Raw genomic sequence first — 27,229 nt, forward strand, 5'->3', positions numbered from 1 at the left:
TCAGTGCCAAACTTCTGTGAGTTAGTATTTCCCATGTCAGAATGAGAGCCAAAGTTTCGGCAAGGCTGTAACGAGCTAGCCCTCTGCTCCCCTCTGACCTCATCCCTCCAGCCCTGCCCTCCCTCCCTCTCTCTGCTCCAGCCACTCTGGCCTTCCTGACAGGCAGGCAGGCTCCTGCCTCCTCCCACCTAGAACGTTCTTCCCACCGATGTGCATGGCTCCCTCCCTCCCTCCTTCAGGTCTTGGCTTAGTGCTGTCACCTCCTCAGGGAGGAGCACACTATGTAAAACTGCAAACCCCATTCCAGAACTGTTCACAGCCTTTACCCCATGCAGCATCTGCTACACGTTACTGGTTTACTGTCCGTCCCCACCAGTGGCCCCTTCCCACCCCCATGGAAGCTCCCTGAGGACAAGGATTTTATTTTATCCACTGGTGTCTTTGCAACGCTTAGCACCCAGCAGGTCCTCAAAAGCTATCTGTTAACTGAATTAATGGATCCCAGTCCCTACCTCACAGTTATTCTGAGGACCTGATGATCTCATGCAAATAAAATGCAGCACGCTGTAAGTACTGGGAAGATGGCAGCTGTAATTATAATTAAGATTCTATTTTTGTAAGTTCCTAGATGCACAGCTTCTATGAGTCAATATATAAAGCTCTTGGACTGGCACTTGGCACCCAGGAGGTGGCCCAGGAAGCATAGCTGTGACTATAATTAAAGTCCTCTTTGTGAAGGTTCTTGGATGACGAGGGAGAGGCAGAGAGCACTAGCTGTCCTCCACAAACTCTTTTCTGCTTTCTGGGCACTTGGCTGACCACCTTTCCCAGACTCCCTTGCAGGGAGCCGTGGCCGTGTGACTAAACTCTCGTTAAGGAAGGTAAATGGAAGCAGTTCCGTGCCACCTCTGATCAGGGCTGGTGAGGGAACATGTGTACCTCTCCAGGCTCCCTTTCCTCTTCCGTCAGCAGGACCCAGGCCAAGGCCACTGAGCCACGACCACGTGGATGACCACAGGCTTAAGGGATGGCCTGCGCCCCAGATCACCATATGAGAGGGGCTACCCGCCAAGCTGAGACACCCACCCTGGACTATTACGTGAGTGAGAAACGAAACTCTGTCATCTTTGAGCCCGTGCATGATGGGGTCTATGAGCAAATACGTGGAAACCACGCTGAACTCAAGCACTTAATGCTAATTATCTCAGCAACAGCCATCCTAAGGCTCCCCCAAGGAGCCCAGGTGGATGGTGGGATAAACGCCCAGGCGCATGCCTCACCCGCTCCAGTGTACACACATACGGACACCAAACACACACTGGACCGACACACACAGAATTCGGCTTTTATTCTGGCCTCCACACAGCTACTGCTAAGACGACACAGATCGGCGGTACCCCTTCCCCCCCCCCCCCCGGAACGCCGACCACCCCGATTTCCTCAGCCCCCTCCTCCCTCCGCCCCCCACCAAGCTGCCTGCGTGGGGCTCTGCCTACACCTCCCCCCGGGCATGCAGCATGAAGTGCCCATGCAGCTCCCCGAGGCTGGCGAAGGAATCCTCGCACTCCGTGCAGTGGTAGGTGCCCTCCTCCTCCTCCTCTTCCTCCTCCTCCTCCTCCCTCCCGGCTGGTCGGCCCTCCCCAGCCCGAGGCGGCTCCTCCTCTTCCTCCCCGAGGGCCCTGCCTTCAGGGGCTGGCGCTTCCTGGGGGGCTGTAGCGGGGCAGCAGAGGCGGCAAGGTGGGGCGCCTGGCGGGGCCTCCCCAAGGGGCGAGCGGCCACAGAGCTGGCAGGGCTGGGCTGGGGGGCCCGGGGGCTGGGCTGCACGGGGGGCCCGGCGGGACGGACCGCCCCGGCCCCCGCCCAGGCGCTGCTTCACCTTGTAGCCAGGATCATATTCAGGGTCATCAGTGGTCTCCTCTTCCTCCTCCTCCTCATCTTCTTCCTCTTCGGAGTCCGGCTCTGAGAGAGTGTATTCTGAGTCAGAGGAATGCTCGGGGCCTGGAGCCGGGGAGGGAAAGAGAGTGACATCAGAGGACAGAGGGCGGTGCCCTCCCAGTATGGAGGCCACACTATGGAGAGGGTCGCCTGGGCACGCCCTGCCCTTCCCCACAGACGCATCCCCGTCGCATGGAATAGGTGCCTGGCACACAGTAGGTGCCCAGAATCCAGGTGTCAAGGAAACAAATGTCTTGCAAGACCTGCCTCTTAGGGGTTTAATGAGGACCAAGTAGGAGCAGGAATAATAAAAACAACAGAAGCATCACTGCTGTTCTTATATATTAACTCACCTAATCCTTACAACAACACTTTGAGGGAGGTACTATTATGCCTAAGTGACAAATGGGGAAACTGAGGCATAGAGAGATTAGGCAGCTCAATCGTTTCCAGTTACACGGCTCTAACAGGGAAAGCTCAAAGTGGGTGATGGCCTATGCTAGATCACTGTGGGGAGATGGACAAACATTTCAACATGTGAACAGGTATGTCAGCAAATTAAAACACATACATATATATGCACTTTGACAGATGTGGGTTTTTTTTTTTTGGAGGAAGATTAGCCCTGAGCTAACATCCGCTGCCAATCCTCTTTTTTTTTTTTTTTTTTGCCTAGGAAGAGTGGCCCTGAGCTAACATCCACACCCACCTTCCTCTACTTTATATGTGGGACGCTTGCCACAGCATGGCCTGCTAAGTGGTGCTCAGGTTCACGCCCAGGATCCGAACTGGCGAACCCCAGCCCCTGAATGGAGCGTGCAAACTTAACCACTACACCACCAGCCGGCCCCATTACATGTGGTTTTATATATACATGTAAATATCTAGTTAAGTGAGTTAAAATACTTATTTATAAATATAAATATATTACTGTGATTTCATGGGTATGAACAACATGCCTAGGAGAATTTTGGGTTACAAAAAGGAAAAAAAATTGAAGTTGATGTACAGGAAAAGAGTGACAGCAGCAGTGGGTATGGGGTGCGTACAGGGGCACTGGTTGGCGATGGGGGAGTCTCCATGACAGTGGCAGAGTGGGAAACACCAGCTTCTTCAGGCAAGGTGGCAGAAGCCTGCCAAAGCACCTCCTAGGACCGTGACGGCCTTGTCCTGCGTCCATCCTGCCCCCGTCCTCAGTTTCCCTGGGCAGCCCAGAGGGATCCCGTTAAAACTGGGCCAGCCACGCCAGGCTCCTCACTGCCCCTCAACACCCCAGCCACGCACCCACCTCAGGGCCTTCGCCACCCTTTCTGCAGGCAGGAGGGCTCGCTCCCTGCCCTCTGCCACGTCTCTGCTCAAGTGTCACCTTCTCAGTGACACCCTAGGCACCCCATCTCACGAGCAGTCCCTCCCTAGCACTCCGTATGCCCCTAACTGCTTCAGTTTCCCTTCAATTTATCATATACAACATCTCCTTGTGTGTTTCCTGCCCGTCCCTGAAAGCAGGGACTCTGGCTCATGGCTGCGTCCCTAGCATCTAGAACAATTTCTGAGTCTGGTGTTCAATCTGACTAACCTCTTCTAAGGCTTTCGGCCATGCTGTTCCCTCTGCTGAGACCCTTTCGCCCTCGATTTTCCCATCATCCTTGAGGACCCAACAGGAGGCCTCCCTCCGGGGTGAGGCCATCCCAGATCTCCTCAGCCCAGGGAGCCAGTCACTTCCTTTTGCCCTCCGCCTGTCGCAGCCTGAAGCCGTCAGGGCTGTGCCCGTCCATAGTCTTTTCCCACCAGACCAGGGGCAGGCCTGGTGTGACTCATTGCTGGGTCCCCGGCATCACCCAGCCCAGAAGAAGAGACTAGAAATGTTTGCTGAATGTCTCTTACTTGTTCCTGTCTCTGTCTTGCTTTCTCTCTGCCATTTAATAAATGTTTCCTGAGGCCTTGGCGTGGGCTGGTCCCTCTGCCAGAAACACTGTTCCCCACTCTTTCCACCTAATGACCTCCTACTCATCCTTCAGGACCCAGCACAGGCTCTTTCCTCTATGAAGTCACCCCTGGTCCCCCTGGCCCGGCACCTCCCCTTGTGGCAGTCCTAGAGGCTGTAGCCATCTGTGCCCCAGTATGTCTCTCCCATCAGACTGGGACCCCCTCAAGGACTGGTCTGACTCATCTTGGGGTCCCCAACACTACCCAGCACAGGACATATGGGTCGAATGAACAAGGGTGGCCCCAAGGCCCTCATCTCCCTCCTCCAGGCCCTTGCCTCTGCTCTTCTCCCACCTGGGGCACCTTTTCCTTCTCTACTAGCAAACTCCTGCTCCCCTTTAAGGCCCACGTCACCACCTCTGTGAGGTCCTCCCTGACTCCCCAGGTGGTTGGTATCTCTCTCCTCTGGGCTTCCCCTGCCCCTGCCCCCTACACATCCTGACCAGCTGGGCAGTCACTGTCAGGGTCTGGAGACTCCTGGAAGGCAGGCCCTAAGTCTGACCCATCTCTGTGTTCCCAGAGACGCTGAGTATGAGTCAGCCTCAGGAAACCTTTGCTGAATGGCTGCAAAACACAGAGGAAATATCTCTGGCCGTGGGCTGGAGCCCCATCCCTCTTTATCCTCCAACCTTTGACTTCACGCACCCACCCTCCAGGGTCTTCAATGCCCACTATGACTTCACGCAGTTGGCCTGTGAAAGGCAGTAAGGTCGTTGTCCACAGCGACCAGGTCTTTCATGCACACCATGACTTCTAGGAGCACAAGCCCTCTTGTGCCCACCATGCCTTCTCCACCTACAAGATCCTCCAAGCCCAGCATGTCTCCGGAGTCCACTGGACCCTCCATGCCCACAGCGTCTCCCAAGCCTCCCGCCTCCTTGAAGACCACCAAATCAGCAGTGCCCCACAGCTCCTCAGTGCCCACCAAGCCACTGACAGCCCCCAACTTGCTCATGAGCCCGAGCAGTTCCAAGTCTACCAAAGGGACAGGTACAAAGCCAACCCCTTCTAACCAGCCCAGCAGCAGGTCCCAAGCCCGCAGCAGAGCAAGAACATCCAGCAAGGCCAGCACCGACACCAGGGCCAGCACCGACACCAGAGCCAGCACCGACACCAGGGCCAGCACCGACACCAGGGCCAGCACCGACACCAGAGCTAGCACTGACACCAGGGCCAGCACCGACACCAGAGCCAGCAAATCTAGCAAGGCCAATAGGGTAAGACACCACCAGCGGAGGGGAACACACAGCCGTGGCAGAACTCCTGGCAGAAGGGGAAGCCGTGGCTCCAAGAGGTCACCCAGCAGGGCCAGCACTCCCAGGAGGATGAGAACTCATGGTGCCAGACCAGGTATGCCCAGCGGGATGAGAACTCCTACTTCCCAGCAAAAACAGAGTCGGGGGAAGAGTAACAGCCAGTCTAGAAGCAACAACCAGGAAAGGAGTGAGAGCCAGCCTAGAAATATGAGCAGAGAGAGGAATCACAGCCCACCAGGAGCCTCAGGTATGGAGAAGAGTTCCAGGCTGGCTGTAGCCACCAGTAGAACAAAGAGTTACAGCTCCACTAGAACTCCCTTCAAGGAGAAACGCTCCAGCCAGTCTCCATCCTCATCGAGGAGAGTGAAGAGTTACAGTCAGATGATCACCCCTAGCAGGGAACGGAGTTCCAGCCCACCTGAAGTGTCTAGCAGAGTCAAGAGTGACAACCAGAGTAGTGCCCCCTGCAAGACCCGAAGTCACAGTCAGTCCAGCATCCCCAGCAGGACCCGAAATCACAGCCGGTCTAGTGCCCCCACCAGGACCCGAAGTCACAGCCGGTCTAGCGCCCCCACCAGGACCCGAAGTCACAGCCGGTCTAGCGCCCCCACCAGGACCCGAAGTCACAGCCGGTCTAGCGCCCCCACCAGGACCCGAAGTCACAGCCGGTCTAGCGCCTCCACCAGGACCCGAAGTCACAGCCGGTCTAGCGCCCCCACCAGGACCCGAAGTCACAGCCGGTCTAGTGCCCCCACCAGGACCCGAAGTCACAGCTGGTCTAGTACCTCCAGCAGGACCCACAGTCACAGCTGGTCTAGCACCCCTACCAGGACCCGAAGTCACAGCCGGTCTAGAACGCCCAGCAGGACCCGAAGTCACAGCCGGTCTAGAACACCTCAAAGGGCAAGAAGTTGCAGTCAGAAGAGGGCTCATAGCAGGATGAGAAGTCACAGTTGGAAGAGAAATCATAGTAGGGCAAGAAGTCTTACCCGGAAGGGAAGTCCTAGCCAGATGAGAAAACATAGCCAGTCTAGAAACTGCAGCAAAGGGAAAAATTATAACCAATCTAGAACCCCCAGAAGAGACCAAGGTCACAGCCAGTCAAGGGGCCCCAGCAAGGAGAGAGATCAGAGCCCATCTAGAACTCCCAGCAGGGAGAAAGACTGTAGTCAATCTGGAACCTCCAGCAAGGAAAGAGATCACAGCCGATCTAGAACTCCCAGAAAAGAGAGAGATCACAGCCGATCTAGAACCTCCAGCAAGGAAAGAGATCATAGCCAATCTAGAACTCCCAGAAGAGAGCACTATCACAACCAATCTAGAACCTCCAGCAAGGAAAGAGATCACAACCGATATAGAACTCCCAGAAAAGAGAGAGATCACAACCGATCTAGAACCTCCAGCAAGGAAAGAGATCACAGCCAATCTAGAACTCCCAGAAAAGAGAGAGATCACAGCAGATCTACAACCTCCAGCAAGGAAAGAGATCATAGCCAATCTAGAACTCCCAGAAGAGAGCGCTATCACATCGAATCTAGAATCTCCAGCAAGGAAAGAGATCACAACCGATCTAGAAACTCCAGCAAGGAAAGCAAGAACAGCCAACCTACAACTCCCAGAAAAGAGGGGTCCCACAGCCAATCTAGAATCTCCAGAAAAGAGAGGCATCACAGACAACCTAGAATCTCTAGCAAGAGAGACCACAGCCGATCTAGAACTCCCAGCAAGGAGAGCAATCCCAGCCAATCTACAACCCCCAGAAGTTTCAACCGGAAGGGATCCCCTAGCAGGGCAGAGAGTCCCGATCAGAATAAAATACCCAGCGAGACAAGAAGCCACTCCCCATCAAGATTTCTTAGTGGAGCCCCAATCCCAGGCCAGGATGATATTCAAGCCAACACCACCACCTCTAAGGCTGCCTCACCTGGAGAGAGGTCCTCATCATCTTCTTCCAAGCTGGCGTAGCCCCCAGTCTCAGCTGGCTCACGGGTCTCTGTCATGGCCAGGGGAGGGGACAGGAGACAGGAGCAGAGCAGCAGCTGGGCAGCGTCCCTCCCTGGCCAGCTCTCCACAGCCACAAGTTCTCTAATGCAGGATGTTGGCAGGTAGAGAGGGATGCTGCAAAGGGGAATGAAAGGCCTGTGGTGACTCAATAAATTTCTACATAGCATCTGCCTCCCCAGGCCCAGCTGTGTGCTCAGTATTGGAGACAAGGCAAAGAAGGCCCCAGCTCTGTCCCTGACTGCCTACAGGGCCTTGGCTGCAGGCCCCGCCCCTCTGTAGGCCTTAATTTCCCCATCTGGGCAACAAAGCTGTCTGTGGTTCTTATTCACTGGAGTGAAGAAGGGTAACATTCCAAACATTTAACAGCGGGTCCTAGCATGGGTTCAGTCAGAACCAGAGCGGAACATGGTCCTAGGCCAGACATTAACCCTTCACTTGCTGGACTGTAGGAAAGTCTGGGGCTGGGGGTAGGGATTACCTTGTGTACCAGTTATATACCAATCAATCTAGAAGAATTTCAATATTTAAATGACTGGTAATGCCTGCACTAGTTTGTGAATGTCAGCCCTAGTTCTGTATCAATTTATACCTTGGCAAGATGCTGTCTAGGTTTCAATCCTAAATTGAGCCTGTCTCCTTCTCAGTTACAAGGAGAGCTTCCAGGGCTTAACTCATGTACTCCTCATAACCATGCTGAGACAGATTCTTATCTCCTTAGTACAGATGAGGAAACTGAGGCACAAAGACGATTAACAAGTAGCCCAAGTTCACACCAACTGGTAGCTAGGTAGGTGAACTGGGATTTGAAGCCGTGTCATAAGAAAGCTACTTTTCTTAAAAAGATCCCTTGGCTGAAAAGATTTTTTTTTAAAGATTGGCCCTGAGCTAACAACTGTTGCCAGTCTTCTTTTTTTTTCCTTCCTCTCAAAGCCCCCCAGTACATAGTTGTATATTCTAGTTGTGAGTGCCTCTGGTTGTGCTCTGTGGGACACTGCCTCAGCATGGCCTGATGAGCGGTGCCATGTCTGTGCCCAGGATCCGAACAGGCAAAACCCTAGGCCGCTGAAGAGGAGCGCACAAACTTAACCACGCGGCCACGGGGCCGGCCTCTGAAAAGATTTTTTGAAGATTCAGTAGGCTCATTCATATAAACTGCTGGTATGTATTGGGTACTCCATTAACAGTGGCTGTTACTCCCCCCACCCCCAACCCTCTATAAATGCCATTCCAGACTTCTCACCTCTCCCCGCGCACACCAGGGATTTTCACATTTGTGGGTCTTAGCAAATCCTGCTGTTGCTTTCTAGAATGTCCTCCTTTCCTCTTGTCTGCCTAGAGAACTCCTACTCACCCTCCAAAGCCCACCTCAAGCACGAGAACCTCTGTATTTCTTCCCAACCCCAATACCACCTCTGCCTCTTCCAAGAAGCCTTCTCTGACTCCTCTCCTTCCTTTCCCTCTCCACCAATAGCTCCCTACACACACACACACACACACACACAAACACACACACAGAGCGCTTCTTTTGTCTCCCACTGCACTCCCGGACAGTAAAGAGCCAGGCAAGGCAAGTCAGTGAAGGGGCTGGCAGCCTGAGCTGCACCTCTTATACATCAAGGCCTGTGCTGGGCACTGGGCATACAATGGTGGAAAGTACACCATCCCTTCAAAGCTTGGAGGTCAAGTTTAATGCTGGGGACTAAAGAGAAAAAGATTAGGACCGAAGCCTGGAGGAGGCCGGGGCATGGGAGGGCTGGCATCGAGGGTGGGGAGCTTTCTAAAGACACCTGGATCTGGGCTTTCTGGAGAGAGAAGATTCCTAATTGGCAGAAGAGAGTTCTCAAAATATCCTATTGCCTGTTCGGCCCCATTTGATTTGGAAATCCTACTTCACACTTGAATAAGCTTGCCAGATTTAGTAAATAAAAACAGACAACGCCCAGTTAAATTGGACATTTCTTAAAGATTGTTTATCTGAAATTCAACTTAACCGGGCATTCTATGTTTTAACTGGCAACCCTACACCACGGGCAATCAGAACTTCCCATGAGATTACAAGGAGACATGGCTCACCAATCCAGCCCACCCTTCCCCAAACCCCCAACACACAAGGGCCCTTGCAGCGTATTCCAGATGTCAGGTGGAGACAATTCATTGGTGCACAACTCCCATTCCTACAACGACTATGGCAGCCAGACTGGCTCCCACGATCTTACAGGGGCATAAACGGGGCTCCCTCACTACCATAAGGAAAACACAGTGCCCAAGACTCCACAATGTCCTAAGCCTATAGCGACCAACACCCAGGATGCCCTGCGCGAACATAATAGGCACTCATTTCGACAATGCTAGAGCGAGGAGGCCAAAGCAAAACCTTATATGGAACAATAAGGACCAGTCCCCACAATGCTCTGCGACAATTCTTCCCAGGATGCCTCGGGCCTATAATGACCACCTTCCAGGATGCTCAGCGGAAGGTGTGTGACAAAAGGGACCGGCTCCCCACAAGGAGCAGAGACAATCCTTCCCCCAGGCATCAGGCTCATAACGACTAGCAGACCGACTCCCACAATGCTTTAGGGCGCGGCGTCCTGTCTTCCCAGGATGCCCAGGGCTGCACGGTGCCGCGCGGGGGAAGAAAAGGGAGCCTGGGTCTCGCCCTCAGGCCATCACGGCCCAAGCCCGAGGCCCGCTCCTCGGTGGCGGGAACCGTCACTCCCGTCATGCAGCGGTGCCGTAGCGCCCGCTTCCCAGCATGCCCCGCGCGCCTCCATCCCGGACACTCACCGGCGCCCACGGGCCCCGCTCCGGCTCGGCGGCGGCGGCTGCACGCCCGGGCTCTGCGCCTGCGCTGCAAGCGGGGTAGGAGGGAGAGCGAGGGGCGTGCAGAGCCTAGGGCGCTTGCGCGGAGAGATGGACCATTCCTGTCGCACAGTGGGAAGAGGGGCTCTCCGAGTCGGGCTGTCGACGAGGCCCCGCGCAGGGGGTTCCCGGCTGTGCCCCTCGCCGTCCCGGTTGACTTGGTACGGTCCGCAGCCCGACGGACCCAGCCACTGCAAGCCTGGCGCGTGCGTGAGCCAGCAGGAACGCGCTTTATAGAAAACGGCATGCGCTGGGGGTGGGGGGCGCCAGCTCGGCCACTGTCCTGGACCTGACGCCTGCTCATTTGCATAATCTTAGCGCGGGACAATAGGAGGCCTGGGGTGCTGAAAGGGCTGATTTGCATATTCCCGGGAGAGGCCGCACTTCGGAGCGCAGTGATTAGCATATGTGGGGTGGGGGGCGCCTGAGCCAGGCGCGTGCGCACGGAGACTGCGGACTAGCGCGAAGCGAGGAGCCTTGTCTCAGTCAGGATCGGTTTGCATCCCCAGAGCGGGCACGAGGGCTAGGACCATTACTAAGCCTCCATCCCCCGAACCAGGATAAATATTTACTGCTCTCCTATGTGTCAGGCCCTGTGCTAGTGGGAATTATGGTTTCCTCAGTGAACAAGACCTACACAGCCCCTCTCCTCATGTCGCCCCAGTCAAAGGAAGGAGATCCACACGTAATCAGAACCACAAGCCAGAGTGGTCAGACTTGGGATGAGTGGAGCAAAGGAAGCTATGGGAGCCAGAGGAGGCGCCTGCCCCAGCCTGGAAAGGCTTCCTGGAGATGATCTTTAAGCCAAGGATGAATAGAAGCCAACTAGAAAGGGAGTCTTTTTGGCAGAAGGAACAGCAAGGGCAAAGGCCTAGAGGCAAAAAAAAAAAAAAGTGCGAGGTTTGATTGAGGAAGTGAAAGCAGTGTGGTATGCCTGGAATAGAGGGGAGAGGCTCCTACAGGTGATGTTAAGAGCTCAGACTTCATGCTGAGAGTATAGAAAGCTATTGCAGCATCCCAGGCTTCCTGGAAGTGATTTACCTTCCAGCTTAAAACTTGCTAATGATATCCCATTATACTTAGAAAAACCTCAAACTCTTTACCATGGCCCAGGGGCTCTCCACAGGGTCTGGCCCAGCTGATCTCTGCCTCACCCACCTCTCCTCTAGACCTCCTGTCTAGCTCCACTTCCCCTCAAACACGCCAATCTCTTTACCATCTCAGGCCCTGCCCATGCTATTCCTTTTGCCTGTAAATGCTTGTTCCTCTGATCTTCCTTGTGCGCTCATTCATATCTTGGCACAGATGTCAGTCTGACAGGCTTTCGGGATCTTCCTAAGATAGCACCTCCAGATTTGCTTTAGGGAAGTGAGCGAGGTTGTGGATAAAGCAGGATTGGGCATGAGTTGATAGTTGTTGAAGCTGGGGTGAAGGGTGCATGGGGCTTCATCATCCTCTTCTGTCTACACTATGTTTCAAGTTTTCCATAGTAAATTAAAAGAAAATGGTACCCTACAGCCCCTTACTCTGCATTTTACCTTAATAGTAGTTATGGCAATCTGAAGTTAAGCTTTTTGGCTTCCTTGCTGTAGTCTGTTTTCCTCATGAAAGCTTTGTGAGGGTAAGCATGGAGTCACCCTTTTTCACTTTGGGGCCTCAGTGCCTAACAGGATCAAGTTCCAGATTAGCACTCAACTGTCTGGAACGCCTAACATTTGCCTGTTCTGTTTACCATGGCATCACCTTTGAGCAGCACCTGGCACAAGGTAAGAGGTCAATGTATTTTATTTTATTTTATTTTTTGAGGAAGATTAGCCCTGAGCTAATATCAGCTGCCAATCCTTCTCTTTTTGCTGAGGAAGACTAGCCCTGAGCTGACATCTGTGCCCATCTTCCTCTACTTTATATGTGGGACGCCTGCCACAGCATAGTTTGGCAAGCGGTGCCATGTCCGCACCCAGGATCCCAACCCGAGAACCCCGGGCTGCTGAAGCGGAACGTGTGAACTTAACCATTGTGCCACCTGGCCGGCCCCGAGGTCAATGTATTTTTGAATCGAAAGTTAGAATCACTCATCTAAAATTTAGATGAATGAATGAGGAGGCTGGAATGCTGGGCTAAGGAGCTCTGACTTGATCTAGAGGTGATGGGGGCTAGGGAAAGGCTTTGAGCAGGGCGGGGACGGGTTTGGCAGGATGAGCTGTGAGTAACTGAAAGCTTCTCTGGAGAGTGCAGTCAGGGGTGCGGCTAAGCCAGGGGAAGGGTCAAGGTCATTGGTTGGGGATAGGGTAGCTCGGAGTCTATTGAAGAGACAAAACTCGTGACTTTTGGCCAGGAAACACCCCGGTTTCTTAGAAGGGTGGAGGTATCCTTGGAGAGGTAAGTACCCTCTCCTGGCCTAGACTGTCCACCAGCAACCATCCCACTCCTCTCCCTCCCCCCTCCCTTAGGGCCGTCCCCCTCCCAACACAGTGCAGCTCTGGGCAGAGGGACAGACACACAGCCACCCCAAACACTTGTTCTCTCCTCAGTTTAATGGTGGTTAGTGGGATTGCCAAACCCCCTCCCCGTTCCCCTCCCGGCCCCGTACAAAATGTGTTTGCTTTTTTTTTTAAACAAGAAAAAGGGGCAAAAGCTAGGAATGGGGGGGGCACAATCTGATATTTTCATACAGATTTTTGATTTTTTTTTAATATATTATATATAAAACCATAGAGACCAACCCACCCACCCAAACTCCTTTCCCCCTCCCCGGGGGGCCTGGAGGAGAGATGGGGAAGGCCCCCCCAGGAGTGGGTGGACAGAGACAAAAATGGGTGGGACTGATGTAGGGGGAGGGGGAGAAGGGAAGGGGAGCCCAGGAACTGGGGGGGGGGGAGGGGAATTGGAGAAAAGGGTCGGGGCTGTCTCCCTCACCGCTCCCATCAAAGTTATGACACAAAGACACAGAATCCCTGTTTCCACGCCCTCCCCCCACCCTTACCCCCACCGTGCAAACATGGCTTTGCAAAGAGGTGCCCAGAGCTCTGTGGAACTCCTACAATGGCTGGCATGGGGTCTGGGACCCCCAAAGAAATCTGCATTCCCCTTCCCTGCCCACCCTGCCCTTCCCAGAATCTGATCCCCTCCCACAAGACCTGGTTCTGCAGCCTAGGGGCCCTGGCCTTCCCCCAGTTATTTTCCCCCAACCCAATCCCTACCACCCTCCCTGGACTTGGGGGGTCTGGACCTTTGGGCCCTACCCCCTGGGGGACCCAGACCTCTGGGCCCTTGCTTCTGGCCCTTGCAGAGCCTCAGGCTTCTGACACCCCCATCCCTGCCCAAGTGTCTGAGGTGTTAGTGGTGGGGGAAGCCCACCATCCCAGACTCTGGTAAATGTCTTTGCAGCTGGCAGTGGGGTGGACCCCAGCCCAGGCCCACGCCTAGGGTGGAGGTGGGGTCAGATGAAGAATTCTTCTTTCCTCTTGTGTCCGTCACTGCCATTGAGAAAGGCTTCTCTTGCTTCTCCCTGCTCATCCAGGCCACTGGCCTCATGGGTCAGATAGGAGCCTGAGAGATGACACATCCCCAGGCGACATGTATGTGGACCCAGAAGTTGGAGAGAGATATAGGAGGAGAGGGAGACAGACGAGACATACCAGACGAAGGAAGAGGGAGAAACGGAACAGACCGGGAGAAGGAATCAAGTCCAGGGAAGGGCAGAACAGGGGCAGAGAAAGACGTAAAGCAGAATTAGGAAGACTCCTAAAGTTCATGCAAAGATCAACCCCTATCCGTTCTCTTGGTGGAATCCCCTTGCTCCGCTCCCGACGAATCCAGCAATTAGGAAGGTAAATTGTTTTATTCAAACCCGTGGCCTTAATTCAACTTGAACTTTTCACCCCTTTTACAGTCCTGGGCCGAAAGACCCGCCCATTTGGAAATCTTGGCTTTAGGTCCCGCTGGGTTTCAAATCCTGGATCTAGGCTCCGCCCCCTTGTTATCCCGGCTCTACGCCCGCCCTCAATCGAATCCAGGCTCTAGGCCCCGCCCCCTTCCGAATCTCACGACCAACCACACCCCTCGCTAAATTTGGACCCTCAGATCCCGCCCCACTCACCCTTCTGCCGTACCGAGCACCAGACCATGCCCACCAGCACACAGATGATCAGAAACACCAGTAGCGCCAGGATGCCGCCCACGATGGCGTAGGGCACCGACGTCTGAGCCTCTACCACCGCACCGGGGTCTGCCAGAGGGACAGGGCGCAAGACCAGGTCATCAGAGGACGGTCCCAGCCTGGCCATCGCCGCCAACCTCTTAAACCACTGCGCACACCCCATCTAACCGCTCCCTTTTATGTGCCACGCCCCTCGAAAATCACTGACACCTCGTGGTCCCTTCTCTTGGCACCACTCTCCTGATGCTTCACTTTCTAAAGGAATGCGTGTTGGTTTGTACACGGCCCGACCTGGCCCCTGAATCATTTTGCTAATGTGCACCCTGCCTCCTTTTCCCACCCTCCAGAGAAGAGAAAAAGCACACCTCTTTTCTTTTCACTGTTTCTTGGCCACGGAACCTCAAGTCCAAGTCCCTTCCCATCTCGTCTGAAATGCTCCAGGCATTTAAAATGCTGGGCTAGGGCCCAACCACTTCCAAAATTCCTGCCCCACCGTCATAAGAGCTAAACACATCACACTTATTTTGTGCTAGGGGCCATTCCAACTGCTTTATATATTTAGCTCATATAATCTTCACGACAACCCTATGAGGTAGGTGCTATGTTTGTTTCCACTTTACGGATGAGGAAACTAAGACGTAAACTAAGTTACCCGCAATAGAATGCTGCAGAACCGAATCTGAACTATAAGAACTCTGTTGACTGTTGACCCCCAATCATTCTTTGCACAGGCCCCGCCCTCAAAGGCCCGGCAGGCCTGGGACCATCCAATCCAGCCCGCCCATTCGCGAGGCCCCGCCCCCTGGAGGCCCCGCCCCTGCCTTACGCCCCGCCCCCAGGCCCGCCGCAGCCTCCCTCACCATAGACCACGAGCACATAGAGCGCCCTCGCGTGGCCGTGCTTGTTCGACGTCTCGCAGGTGTAGGTGCCATTATCCGCTGAGACCAGGCCGGGCAGCGTCAGCGTTTCCCCGACCGCCTCGGCCCGCTCCGGCAAAGACTCATTCCCGCGATTCCAGCGGATCTGGTTTGGCCTGGGCGGGGGTAAAGTATAATGAGAGTTAGAGACGCAGGTGTCAGCGCCCAATTCTGACTTCTCAAGAAATCTAGACATGCAGCATCTCCAAATAAGAGAATCCCTGCTAACCCTTTCCTGCCTAGAAGACCAACAGTCCTGGGCTCAGATTCCATCCATCATCAGGATATCAGGAATCCTAGACCCCGCCCCCCCCAGCCCCTTCCACCCTCAGAATGCAGGAGTCTGGACCTCACAGCCTCCTTCCTCGGGATCTAGGAGTCAGAGCCCCCAGATCCCTCCTCTCTCAGGACTCGGGCCCCAGCCCTCTCTTTCCTGAGACACAGGTGTCCAGATCGCCAGTCCTGTTCTCTTCGGGCCCCAGAGCTCACCTGGGGTTCCCCGTTACAGCACACGTCAGCACCAGCGTGTCTCCCTCCCTCACCACAGCTTGGGAGGCATGGATCCGGGCCGTGGGGGAGTCTGTGGGCAAACGTGAGATGGGAGAGTGGTTGTCCGGGTCATCACGCCGGGCTGGAGCCTTCCCGGGGGTAGGCGGCTGGCGTTGGGACCCTCCTCCCTCGGGTCCCGGCCCGCCGGGCACTTACACTGCACGTCGAGCACGTACTGCGTCTGCTTGCTGTGGCCGGAGGGCAGCGCCTGGTTCTGCGCCTCGCAGATGACGATACCGCCGTCGTCCTTGCGGTCCACGCGAAACCGCACTGTGCTCGCCACGCTCCAGACCTTGCCATTTTCCTGGCCGCTGCTCACTCCTGCCACGCCCCGCCGGGATACTGTCAGGCTCCGCCCACCGAGGAGTGCCCACTCCCCCGCAGCCAATCCCAAAGCAAGCTATTTGCAAAGCCCCGCCCCTTGCCCTCCAAACCACGCCCCTCTCCGAACCCAGCCCACCACCGCACCTGCCTCTTCCCAAAGCCCCTCCCCCTCTCACTCCCACGCCCTCTCGTCTATCAATCCGTTCAATAGCTGCATTTGGAGCGGCTAGGGTCTGCCGGAACCTGTGCGCTCTTCTCCAAGCCCCGCCCACATACAAATCAGCCCCGCCCAAGCCCCGCCCCCGGAACACCACCTCCTCTCGGGCCCCGCCCCCTCCGGCACCTCCCCCATCCACCCCACCGCAACCTCAGTAGCACCTTTCAGCTCCTTGCGGTCCCGGTACCAGCGCAGGGTGGCAGCCGGGCGGGACCGCGGCACGAGGCAGCTGAGCTCCACCTCGCCGCCCTCCACCGCCTGCTCCCGGACCTCCACCACCGGATTCTCGGGGGCCACTGCCGCAGGGAGAAAGGGGGTAAGGGAGGTGTCAGGGGAGGCACCGAGATGCGCTCAAAGCCACCAGGCTGCGGGATCCCAGGGACCAAAGGGAACAAGGGTCCCAGGTGACAGGGTCAAGTAAGGGGTCAGAGGTCATGAAGACAGGCCATATTTACTGGGGCCAGATGTCCAGGAAGCTAAAAACTGCCAGGGTCAGGTCTCAGGATAAGGGATAAGCAGAGGAGAAAGGAGGAGGGGCTGGGTCCGAGGAGGGGGAGGTTGTTACCCAGTACAGTGAGCGTGGCAATCTGGTGGTGGGTATCCTCCGTGTAGAGCTGGCAGAAATAGCCCCCCTCGTCCTCCAGGCGGGCATCTGAGAGCCGGATCCGCACCCGGCGCGGGGAGAACTCCTCAAGCTGGAAACGCTCGTCCTTCAGGGCTAGAGAGAGTGAATCGGAAGGAGTGAACTTGGGGAATCCTGGCTTCAGGGGTCCCACCCTTCCTCCAGGAGCTTAGAGTCCAGTCCTCCGCCTTTTTTCTCCAGTCATATCTGTGTGTCTACGGCGCCCACCTAGTTACTCCCTTGGAGACTCATAATGAATCAGGCCCTCACGCCCACAGGACTAGGAGTCCAGGCCCCAAACGCTTCCTCCCTTGGACCCAGGAGTCCAGACCCCCAGCCCTTCCTCCCTCAGACCCAGGGGTCCCAGCTCCCAGCCCCTCCTCCCTCAGACCCAGGGGTCCAGACTCTCAGCTCCATCCTCTTTCAGGACACAGGAGTCATGCCCCAGCCCTCTCCTCCCTCAAGACTCAGAATCCGGATGCCAGTACTCACCTCGGGTGCCGTTGAAGAAGAGGGTCTGCCGGGCTGGGTTCTGAATGACAACTATGGACCCATCGTACTGGTGCAGACGGCAGGTTATCTCGGCCACCCCACCCTCGGCCACTGTCACATTCTCCGTTTGTACTTCCTGTCCTGCCCCTGCACCAGTAGACAGAAGAAGGAGACTCACTGAGGGCTGCAATTCAATCTTTTCTCTCTCCCTCTGTGCCTCTCCCACCCAAACCTCCCATCCCCCTCCTTCCCCTCTCATTCAGCTCATGATACCCAACAGTTCCTGCGGGCTGGAGCCTGGGAGACGAAGGGAACCTGTTCCCTGCTCCTGAGGAGCTGCAGTCAAGATCCAGCAGTGTGCGCTCTAATGCGGGCAGCACAGGGCACACTGGGAGCCCAGAGGAAAGGGAGACTAAGACTACCTAGGGAGATGGGTGATCAGAGAAGGTTCTGGAAGAAAGGTCCACTGGATCCAGATCTCAGAGTGAGCAGAAGTTCACCAGGTGTGGAAAACTGCTCTCTGTCTGCCAAGCCCCATCTTTCACACCTGGCACCTGTTGCAGCTTCTCTGCAGAGATCGCCACAGTAGCCTTCCCATCCCTGTCCATGCCCTTTGTAAGCTGACTTCCCTGCTCCTCCCATCAAGGAGGCACTCTGACCTGAGAATCTGGGCAGGCCTTGGGACTTCCTTTGGACCAACAGAATTTGATAGAAGTGATATTGTGAGTTCTGGAGCCCAGGCCTTAAGAAGCCTCGTGGCTCCTGCTGCCCTGAGACTGTCAGGTACAGATGTCAGGACTAGCTTCCTTGAGGATGAGAGACCACGGAGGGAAGCCCCGCCAACAGTCAGCCCCCACTGCCAACAGCCATGTGAGTGAGGCTGTCCTGGACCCTCCAGCCCCCACCGCCAGTCACATGGGTGAGGCCATCCTGGACCCTCCAGCCCCCGTTACACCACCAGGTAACTGCAGCCACTTGAGTGACCCCAGCTGAGACCAAGAGATCCAGTCCAAACTGCTGCCCCCAGAGCCACGAGCAAATGACTCGACTGTTGTTTGAAGCCACTACGTTTTGGAGGGTCTGTGACACCACTAAAGTTAACTGGTTCAACACATGAATAGATCCATTTCCTAGGTTCCCTTGTACTGCGGTGGGGCCACGTGACTGCTTTCTGCCCAAGGGGATGTAGGTGGAAGAGAGAAACACCTCTTCCAGCCTGGCTCATCTCACTCACAATCAAGCTGGCTGGAGAGAGAGGAATTTAAAGGGCCTAAAGGAGGACAGGACCACAAGCTGGAAGGAACCCGGGGCCTGCACAGGACTGTGACATGAGCAAGAAATAACAGTTTTTGGTTAAGCCATGGAGGTTTCAGCGCTGTTGTTAACAGCAGTTACCCTACCCTGATTAATCCATCAGAGGAACAAGATAGGGGATTACTGAGGGGGTGTTTCCAGCAGAGGGAACACAAAGCTCAGAGCTGAGACTGATTAGCATCAGCATCACCATCATCACTGTCGCAGGCATCTTCAAAATAACAATAACCACAGCAGCTACGGTTAATTAGACACTGGCTGTGCCAGGCTCTGTGCTAAGGGCATCACCTATATATTTTCCATTTAATCATCACCCTACTAGAATAAGGTAGCACTATTAACAATCCCCAGGTTTCTTCCAGTTCCCATTTTACAGATGAGAGAATCGGTCCAGAGAGAGGAAATGACTTGCCCAAGGTCACAGCCCGAGAGTGGCCAAGTCGGGCTCGGCACCGAGATCTCTCCGATTCCACGGCCTGCATCCACATCCACTCCTGGCTGTCTGGGGGAAAAGCATCCAGCCTTGGGGAGGGGGTGTGGGACGTGCTAGCGAAGGGCCTCAAGGTAAGTTTTCAGGGGCTGGGCGCCCCGAGATGAGTCAGATGAGGCCCCTGTCGTGGAAGGCCTTCAAGATTTATGGGGGAGGTAGGGGCCGGCTCCGTGGCTGAGTGGTTAAGTTCAAGCTCTCCACTGCACCGGCCCAGGGTTTGCATCCTGGGCGTGGACATGGCACCGCTCCTCAGGCCACGTTGAGGCGGTGTCCCACATCCCACAACTAGGGGGACCTGCAACTAAGATATACAACTGTGTACAGGGGGGGTTTGGGGAGATAAAGCAGAAAAAAAAAAAAAAAAACAGATTGGCAAGAGATGTTAGTCCAGGTGCCAATCCTTAAAGAAAAAAGAATGGCAACAGTTGTTAGCCCAGGTGCCAATCCTTAAAAAAAAAAAAAAGATTTATGGGGAGGTAGACATAAACACTGTAATATCCCATCAAAGGCGTTATGTTTCCTGTAAGAGGGATAGGTGACCTGATTTGGGGGCTGAAGAGTGGAAAAGATTAATTCTGGGGGATGGAGGCAGACAGCTATCTTCCTACCCTGCATCCATTCTTCCCTTTCTCCTTAGTAAAAGAACCCTGATTGTATGTTGTGGTTTCCCCGTGTCCCGCATAAAGAGATATTTCCCAGATTTCCTTGCAGCTAAGTGAGGCCATGTAATAAAGTTTTGTCCAATTGGATATAAGAAAAAGTGTCATGTGGTAATTTCGGGAGGACTTCCTAAAGAAAGAGGACAAGTCTTTTTTTCCCACCAGGTCACCTTTATGCTGCCTGGAACTTGGATGTGATGCCTGGAGTTCTTGCAGCCATATTGGACCATGAGGACGGTGGCAGTAGGGATGGTGGAACAAAGAGCTGGAAGGTGCCTGAGTCTCTGGTGATGATGTAGAGCTCCCATAAAAACCCTGGATGCCTACTTCTGGACTTCTTTTATGTTTGAATATAGTGCTTTGTGTATTTAAGTCACTATTCAGGGGTTATCTAGCACCTCTTGGAATATCAAGCTTAAAATGTCCAATCCTTGCCCCAAATATTTTCCTCCCTATGTTTTCTCAATCTCAGTAAATCTCACAACCATCCACCTAGTTGCTCAGGCCAAAAACCTAGAAATGATCCAAGTTCTCACCCTTTCCTTCCCCTCTAACATCCATTCCATCAATAAGATGTATCCATTCTACCTCCAAAACAGATCCCAAATCTCATCACCTTTGTGCACCTCTTCTACCATCACCCTAGTCCAACGACACCATCTCTGCCTGGACCTTCAAGAACTGCTCAAGGGTCTCCCTGCTTCTGTGCTTGCCTCCCCTGGGCCATTCTCCACACAGCAGCCAGACGGAGTTTTCAAAAAGGTAAATCAGCTCAAGTTACCTCTCTGCTTAAAACCCTCCAAAGGCTGCCTGATACACTGAGAACAAAATCTAGACTCCTAGTCAAGGCGCTATGTGGCCGGGCCCCTCTCTGAGCACGGTTCCAACTGCTACTCAGTTCACTCCAGGCTCAGGGCCTTGATGTCCCTCAGCCGTACTGTGCTTGATCCCACCTCAGGGCCTTTGCACTTGCTCTTCCCTCTGCTTGGAACATTCTTCCCCCTCAATCATCTCTGGGCTGCCTTCTGTTCTCATTCAGGTCTCTACTCATATCAACACATCCTCAGACTTTCTCTCGCTCCTCGTCCCTTCACCTTCAGACTTTCTATGTCATCACCGTTGTTTTATTTCCTCTGTGGAAACTTCTCTGACATTATTTTATTAATTTGCTTCCTTGTTTATTGTCTGTTTGCCCCCATCCCTAGTATATACACCCCGTGAAGATGAGGATGTAAGCCATTGGGTTTCCTGCCGCACCCTGAGTGCCTAGAAGTGTGTCCGGCACTTGACAAATGTCTGGGGAGACTGATGAATGAACTGTGTGTGTCAGGCAGGATTTCGTTACAGCCTCACAACGACTTTGTGACATCATTATTCTCATCTTAAACATCTGGGTTGATCCCAGCTGGACCACTTGCCTGCTGTGTGACCTTGGGCAAGTGGCTTAATCTTTCTGAACCTCAGATGCCCCGTCTGTAAAATGAGGATGCCAGTGCCTGCCTCGTGGGGATCAGCCCAGTGCCAGAAGCTCAGGGAGCCCTCTCTGCAGAGCTTCTGTCATTTCAACATCAGGAAACATGCCCATGCACATGGAAACTGGCCTACCTGCACATCTGGCGCTTTTAAAAAACATCTTGAAGCTTATCCATGGATCCTGGACCTCAGGGCTAGCCCAATGCTAGCCCCCCATTTTACAGATGTGGAGAATGAGGCTCAGGAGTCCCAGGCAAGTCAGTGGCAGAAACTCAACATCTCCTGGGAGCCATCAGGACCTCTGGATCTGCTCCCCCACATTTATCCCCTGCTCTCTGCTTGAGGGTGCACGTGGGGTGAGGGTGGGGGGGCTTTTGTCTTATTCCCTCCCCCTCCTGAGGAGTCAGTAACCAACAGTGTGTGTGCCTTGAATATTAATGTCTCAGGAGCTTTTGTTTCGGGGTTGGGGGGTGGTGAGGCGGGACTTCCTGGTCAGAGAGGGGCTGAGCTTTGGGACTGGGGCACTGGCCCTTTAAACTGTGTTGACAGCCTGGAGTCGTCATGGGGATGGTGCCTGGAAAAAGGGACTGGGGAGGGTTTGGGAAGGAGCTGCTGAGCAGGTGATGTGTAGAGACCCAGAATCCAGTACTCTCCTCCCTCAGACCCAGGAATCCGGCCCCCAACTGCCTCCTCTCCCCTGGGAGTCCAGGCTCCTAGCTGGCGCCCTCCTTCCCCAGGACCCAGGAGGCTGGGTTCTCAGCATCCTCCTCCCTCAGACCCCAAAGTCCCGAGCCCCCAGCCTTCTCCCGCCTCAAACTCAGGAGTCTGGGCCTCCAGCCCCCTCCTCCTTCAGGACCCAGGAGCCAGGGGCCCAGAGTACACAGCTGCTGGATGTTTCCACGGAGACTAAGGGGGGTGGGGGAGCACTTCCTGGGTCCTGAGTCAGCGAATACCCAAGGGAGTCTCAAGGTCACGGTTCCGGGAAGGTCACAGCCGCCCCATTTGCATCCACTCCCCAGGGGGCTTGTGGCATCATGCCTCCTTCCCCACTTCCTCCCCTAAGGACGTGGTACATCCCTGCGCCCTGATCAAACCCCCCCTCTGCCCCCCATCAATGGCGGAGTCCGAACATCCTCGCACAAAGCATCAATTCTTCCCCAGCTCAGCCTTGTGAAGGAGCCTGTATTCGCAGGACCTAGGCGTCAGGGTCCCAGCCCCTCCTCCCTCGGAAACCTGGAGTGGGACCCCAGCCCCTTCCTCTCTCAAGACTCAGAAGCCTGTACCCCCAACCCTCCCTCCCTCAAGATCTAGGAGTACAGATCCCAAGCTAGCTTCTCCCTCAGGATCCAGGAGTCTAGGACCCCAGCCCCCTGCTCCCTCTGACACACGTCCAGGACCCCTAGTACTCTCCTATCTCAGATTCAGGAGTCTAGGACCCCAGCCCCTCCTCCTTCAGACCCAGGAGTGCAGGTCCCCAGCCCCTCCTCCCTCAGACACAGGGGTCAGTGTAGGCCCCCAGCCCCTCCTCCCTCACACCCAGGAGTCCAGGCCCCCAGCCCCTCCTCCCTCACACCCAGGAGTCCAGGCCCCCAGCCCCTCCTCCCTCAGACCCAGGAGTCCAGGCCCCCAGCCCCTCCTCCCTCACACCCAGGAGTCCAGGCCCCCAGCCCCTCCTCCCTCAGACCCAGGTGTCCAGGCCACCAGCCCCTCCTCCCTCGGACCCAGGAGTCCAGGCCCCCAGCCCCTCCTCCCTCAGACCCAGGAGTCCAGGCCCCCAGCCCCTCCTCCCTCACACCCAGGAGTCCAGGCCCCCAGCCCCTCCTCCCTCACACCCAGGAGTCCAGGCCCCCAGCCCCTCCTCCCTCAGACCCAGGAGTCCAGGCCCCCAGCCCCTCCTCCCTCACACCCAGGGGTCCAGGCCCCCAGCCCCTCCTCCCTCGGACCCAGGAGTCCAGGCCCCCAGCCCCTCCTCCCTCGGACCCAGGAGTCCAGGCCCCAGCCCCTCCTCCCTCGGACCCAGGAGTCCAGGCCCCCAGCCCCTCCTCCCTCAGACCCAGGTGTCCAGGCCCCCAGCCCCTCCTCCCTCACACCCAGGAGTCCAGGTCCTTGGCCCTCTTCTCTCCTGCAAACTTTTGACTCCAGGTCCACACTCCTCAACCCCCAGAACCACAGTCCTGCCCTCCCCCAGCCCTCTGTCCCCCTCTCTCTGGGGACCCAAGCATCAGGTGGGGGCGTAGGGGTGAGTCAGCAGCCTCACACACAAAGTCCCCGCTGTGGCCCCCGCGTTCCTGGGATATTCGGAACTCCCTGGATTCTGGGCCTCAGGCCCAGCCAGGGGGTGGGGGAGTCCTCAGAAGGTTCCCCCTGGGTGTGGGGTCAGGGAAGGAATTCCTGCTCCGGGAAGGGTACGGGCCTGCACTGAGTGCACGCTGTCCTACCCTCCACCCTCAGGGCCCTGTTCACCCGGTCCCAGAGGAGCCCAGGCTCTGCCACTGTCCCCTTGCCCCAGTGGGTGCCCGTGGAGGAGCCTTGCAACCTGGTTCCCGAGGACCTACGGATCTGGCGTCTGCACAGGCAGGAACCAGTGGGTGCTTGGGTCCTGGTGCCACAGGCCATTGGGCGCTGGTGAGTCTGACTGTCTCCAAGCACCCCCAACCCCACCCAGAGAGAGAAAGCTGCCTTTGTGTTCCCCAAGACGGGGACAGGCCAGGCTCGCACGACATTAACCCACCCCAGGCCCCAGCCCTGCTGCGTCTAAGGTCTTGGAATCCATGGCGGAACCTGACCTCCGCTCTGGGGACTCAAGCCCCCGGCTCCTGGGTGGGTGGGGGTCAGTGAGAGAAACCTCCTAAGACCTGTACCCTGGGGTGACTCACACTGCGGGGGAAGGTCCCCTATTCTCAGAGTAGCCGGGCAGAACTTCAGCAGGAGAAAGTGAGTCACTTGGGAGGGAAACATTATTCGGGATCCACACCTCCCCCTCCGCCAGGCCCCCCAACTCTTAACAGCCTCTCTCTCTTTTCTTCGGATCTGGATATCTGTTTCCTCGGCTCCTTTCTGTTCCATCCAATTCCTGGCCTGCGGGTCTTGGTTTCTGCCTGTGTGCGTCTCTGGGCAGGCAACCCATCTCTCTCTCTTTCTCACTCCCTCTCGCCTGCCCATCCTGGACCCTTCTTTCTTTCTTTTCATAAACCTCCTCATCTTCTTCTGGTATTCTTGGCAGATGAGTGAGCCAGGAAAGAGAGAACACGTTTTTGAAAGGGCACAAAGGGACCCCATCGTCCATCCCCACTCCTGCTGGCTGGGCCAGGTGAGAGAGAATGGGGGTGACTAAGAGGGAAAGGTGGGGACCATGGAGACCCCTAAAATCTGGTGGCCAAGGCCATTCGGAAATGTCCAAAGAAGAGGAAAGTAGGCAGGGCCCTCTGAGGCCATGTACTCCGGCTTCCTACCCCATGCCTTAGAGAAGGAGAAAGCAAGGCACAGAGAGGGATAGTGGCTGACAGAAAATTACACCGGAGAGGCCTGGTCCCTCGTTCCCAGTGCAGAGTGCTTCCCATGACACCTAGCTCTCTCCCAACTTATAAAGCCCCACGCCATTTAATTCCAGGGAAGTTTACAGAAGGGATTAGGGTACCAGGAAGCAGTGACTTTAAAACCAAACAAGCGACACGCCTGCCGAGCTACCTCCCAGAAAGGATGGAGAAAAGATTCTTGAACTGGGCAGGTGGCCGTCTTAGACTATATTCTGATTCTGAGACTCCAAAGTCCTACAAATCTACGCTGTCAAGATTCTAGATGTCAGAGGTGTCAAGATTCAGGATCTCCAGGAGGTCAAGGTTTCAGAATTTTAAAGATGTCAAGAGGCTAGAAGGCTAACGCCATCGAGGTTCTAGAATTTTAAAGGGGTCAAGAGTCTAAAGACTTTGGGATTCTAGAATCTGAAAGATGTCAACATTCTAAAATACCCTCAGGCTCTTTATTTACTGAATTCCCTGGTTCTAGGGTTCCATGAGCCTGGTTTTTAGGGCCTAAAAAATAAAGAAGGAAAAATAAAATTGAATGGAAATGTGGCTAAAGTTCTAAAGTGCTCATCTGGGAAATTGTGCCACGTCTGCCGCAAAGAAAAGAAGTCATGATGAAAGTTCTGAGGCGATGGCAGAAGACGATAGAAGAGAGCAAGGTGGAGGGTGGGGGGTCAGCTTTGCCCCTCGCCTTGTCCCAAGGAGACAGGGGCTCTGCCTCCAGCCGTGGGGTGGGGAAGGTGTGACTGCACCCCGCTTGCCAGAAAGCCCTTCAGAGTTCCCAGCTGGAGTTCTTTTTCTTTCAGGTCACTGAGTTCAACATCCTCATCTACAGAAAGGGAAACAGAAGCCCAGGGAGAGGGTGCTTGCCATTGGCTGCTGTGGTAAACGGCAAGAGCCAGGATTTAAAGCCGGGCAGGCCCCCAGCCCGGTGCCATCTGGTTACACGGCTCCCCCAAATCTACAGAATGCCCGGCCCTCCCACTTCTGCCCAGCCACCTCCCAATCATCCGTTTCTCCCAAGAGTGGCTTTCCCCACCAGGGACGGGGTGACCTGGGGCAGGTTTCAGGCACACACAGTGTGAGAGTGTGTGTGTGTGGCTGACATTTCCTGACCTTGTCCCCAGTCTCAGGGTCACCCTATCTTGGAGGTCTCCAGCTTTTTGCAGTGTGGGAGCAGCGTGTGTGGACGGCTCCCTGGCTGTTCTGGAGGGGGCTTCCGTGTCAGTCATGGCCTGGGCGTGGGAATGGGTGAGGAGGGGCTGCACTGGGCAGGCATTTGCTGAATCCACGTGTGTGCCCACACGCTGAGGTTCCGCACACACTTCCCCGCACACATACACCAATCCATTTCCCTCCAGGGCCCTTTAGGATGCCCTGCCTGACTCGATTCCTCGCCAGGGGCGCAGAGGGATAGAGAGATGGAAGAAGGAAGGATGGGGATGGGGGATCCCGGGATGGAGGCGGTAAGGGGGGGCAGACAGACAGGGGACAGGGAGACAGTGGGACGGGGGGCGGGGGATGAGGGAGACAGGTGACAGAGGGGGCTAGAGAAACAGGCGTGACAGAAAGACAGGGGACAGAGAGACAAGGGGATGAGACAGATGGGGAACAGAGAAGCAAGGGTGACAGCGAGACAGAGGGGGAACCGGGGCAGAGAGGGAGGGCGCAATATAGAGGGACAGAGAAGGGGGAACAGAGAGGACGATGGAGGGACAGAGTGACCCAGTAAAAAGGGACAGAGGCCAAGGGACAGAGGTGGGGGACAAAGACAGGATAGAGAGGTGGGGGACAGGGAGGCACGGAGAAAGGGGGACAGACAGAGGGAGGGACAGGACTTCGAGACTGAGGGACAGAGGACAAGGGTAGGGGGACAAGGAGAGACACTGAGGGACTCAGAGGCAGGCGGACAGAGGGACGCAGAGAGCGGACAGAAGGACAGCAGGACCGGCCTGGAGAAGGCGGGCTCGGGAGGGGGGTGGTCTCCGGCCCTTTGTCCCCGCCGGGATCCGGCCTGCGCGGGGTGGGGGGGCTGCGGCACGGCGGCCGGGGCCCGCGCCCCCTCCCCCTCGCGGCTCCCGGCGCCGGCCCGCGCTGCGCTTTGTCCCGGGGAGGGGGCCCGGCCCGGCCCCGCGCGCATTGTTCGGCCTCTGCGGCCCCGCGGCGGCCGGGCTGTCACCGCGGCGCGCCCCCCGCCCCGGCCCGGCCGGCCGGCCCCGGCCCCCGACCCTACCTGGCCCCGCCGCGGCCGCCCACAGCAGCAGCAGCGGCCACTGGAAGCGCCGGGCCCGGCCCATGGTGCCGCCGCCGCCGCCGCCGCCGCCGCTTGCTCCCGGCCCGGCACCTGCACCGCCCGCGCCGCCAGCCCCGCCCCCGGCCCCGCCCCTTGCCCGCCCGAGGGGCGGGGCGCTGAGGTGGGGCGGGGCCTGGAGGCGGGGCCGGCGCT

The 27,229-nt window shown here is 56.0% G+C and overlaps 3 protein-coding genes across 5 annotated transcripts; 1 reads left to right on the forward strand and 2 right to left on the reverse strand.

The window, feature by feature from the left end:
* Positions 1-1,319: 1,319 nt before the first annotated feature.
* On the reverse strand, positions 1,320-10,102 carry ZNF428 (zinc finger protein 428). Its single transcript, XM_023649813.2, has 3 exons — positions 9,969-10,102; positions 7,102-7,295; positions 1,320-1,998 (listed from the first exon to the last, which is right to left on the reverse strand). Exons 2-3 carry the CDS (start codon positions 7,175-7,177, stop codon positions 1,493-1,495), a joined length of 582 nt encoding a protein of 193 aa, XP_023505581.1. The 5' UTR covers positions 7,178-7,295; positions 9,969-10,102; the 3' UTR covers positions 1,320-1,492.
* On the forward strand, positions 9,795-21,691 carry LOC138915717 (uncharacterized). Of its 2 annotated transcripts, XM_070222990.1 has the most exons (5): positions 9,795-10,204; positions 11,704-11,809; positions 19,952-20,058; positions 20,386-20,548; positions 20,992-21,691. In XM_070222990.1, the coding sequence occupies exons 1-5, from the start codon at positions 9,905-9,907 to the stop codon at positions 21,054-21,056; spliced, it is 741 nt and encodes a 246-aa protein (XP_070079091.1). In that variant the 5' UTR covers positions 9,795-9,904; the 3' UTR covers positions 21,057-21,691. The 2 variants fall into 2 exon arrangements, 1 of the variants encoding a protein (XP_070079091.1); XR_011421872.1 differs by lacking the exons at positions 9,795-10,204; positions 11,704-11,809 and adding an exon at positions 18,932-19,201.
* On the reverse strand, positions 12,559-27,172 carry CADM4 (cell adhesion molecule 4). 2 transcript variants are annotated; one of them, XM_023649814.2, is made up of 9 exons: positions 27,017-27,172; positions 17,324-17,470; positions 16,775-16,927; positions 16,371-16,505; positions 15,825-15,989; positions 15,609-15,699; positions 15,063-15,235; positions 14,143-14,271; positions 12,559-13,592 (listed from the first exon to the last, which is right to left on the reverse strand). In XM_023649814.2, the coding sequence occupies exons 1-9, from the start codon at positions 27,078-27,080 to the stop codon at positions 13,483-13,485; spliced, it is 1,167 nt and encodes a 388-aa protein (XP_023505582.1). In that variant the 5' UTR covers positions 27,081-27,172; the 3' UTR covers positions 12,559-13,482. The 2 variants fall into 2 exon arrangements, with proteins under 2 accessions (XP_023505582.1, XP_005596372.1); XM_005596315.4 differs by lacking the exon at positions 27,017-27,172 and adding an exon at positions 21,392-21,529.
* Between the last annotated feature and the right edge of the window lie 57 nt (positions 27,173-27,229).

This window comes from Equus caballus, chromosome 10, assembly GCF_041296265.1.
Source record: "Equus caballus isolate H_3958 breed thoroughbred chromosome 10, TB-T2T, whole genome shotgun sequence".
Lineage (NCBI taxonomy): Eukaryota > Metazoa > Chordata > Mammalia > Perissodactyla > Equidae > Equus > Equus caballus.

Coding starts and splice junctions, on each gene's coding strand:
- LOC138915717 (XM_070222990.1), top strand. CDS start 9,905: ATGCAGCGGTGCCGTAGCGCCCGCTTCCCAGCATGCCCCGCGCGCCTC. Junction 10,205..11,703: donor TCGCCGTCCCGGTTGACTTG/GTACGGTCCGCA, acceptor TTGGGGCCTCAG/TGCCTAACAGGATCAAGTTC. Junction 20,549..20,991: donor CAGACGGAGTTTTCAAAAAG/GTAAATCAGCTC, acceptor CCCCATCCCTAG/TATATACACCCCGTGAAGAT.
- ZNF428 (XM_023649813.2), bottom strand. CDS start 7,177: ATGACAGAGACCCGTGAGCCAGCTGAGACTGGGGGCTACGCCAGCTTG. Junction 1,999..7,101: donor TGATGAGGACCTCTCTCCAG/GTGAGGCAGCCT, acceptor CCCCGGCTCCAG/GCCCCGAGCATTCCTCTGAC.
- CADM4 (XM_023649814.2), bottom strand. CDS start 27,080: ATGGGCCGGGCCCGGCGCTTCCAGTGGCCGCTGCTGCTGCTGTGGGCG. Junction 16,928..17,323: donor CTTCTTCAACGGCACCCGAG/GTGAGTACTGGC, acceptor CACTCTCTCTAG/CCCTGAAGGACGAGCGTTTC. Junction 15,990..16,370: donor GGACCGCAAGGAGCTGAAAG/GTGCTACTGAGG, acceptor GGGGCGTGGCAG/GAGTGAGCAGCGGCCAGGAA.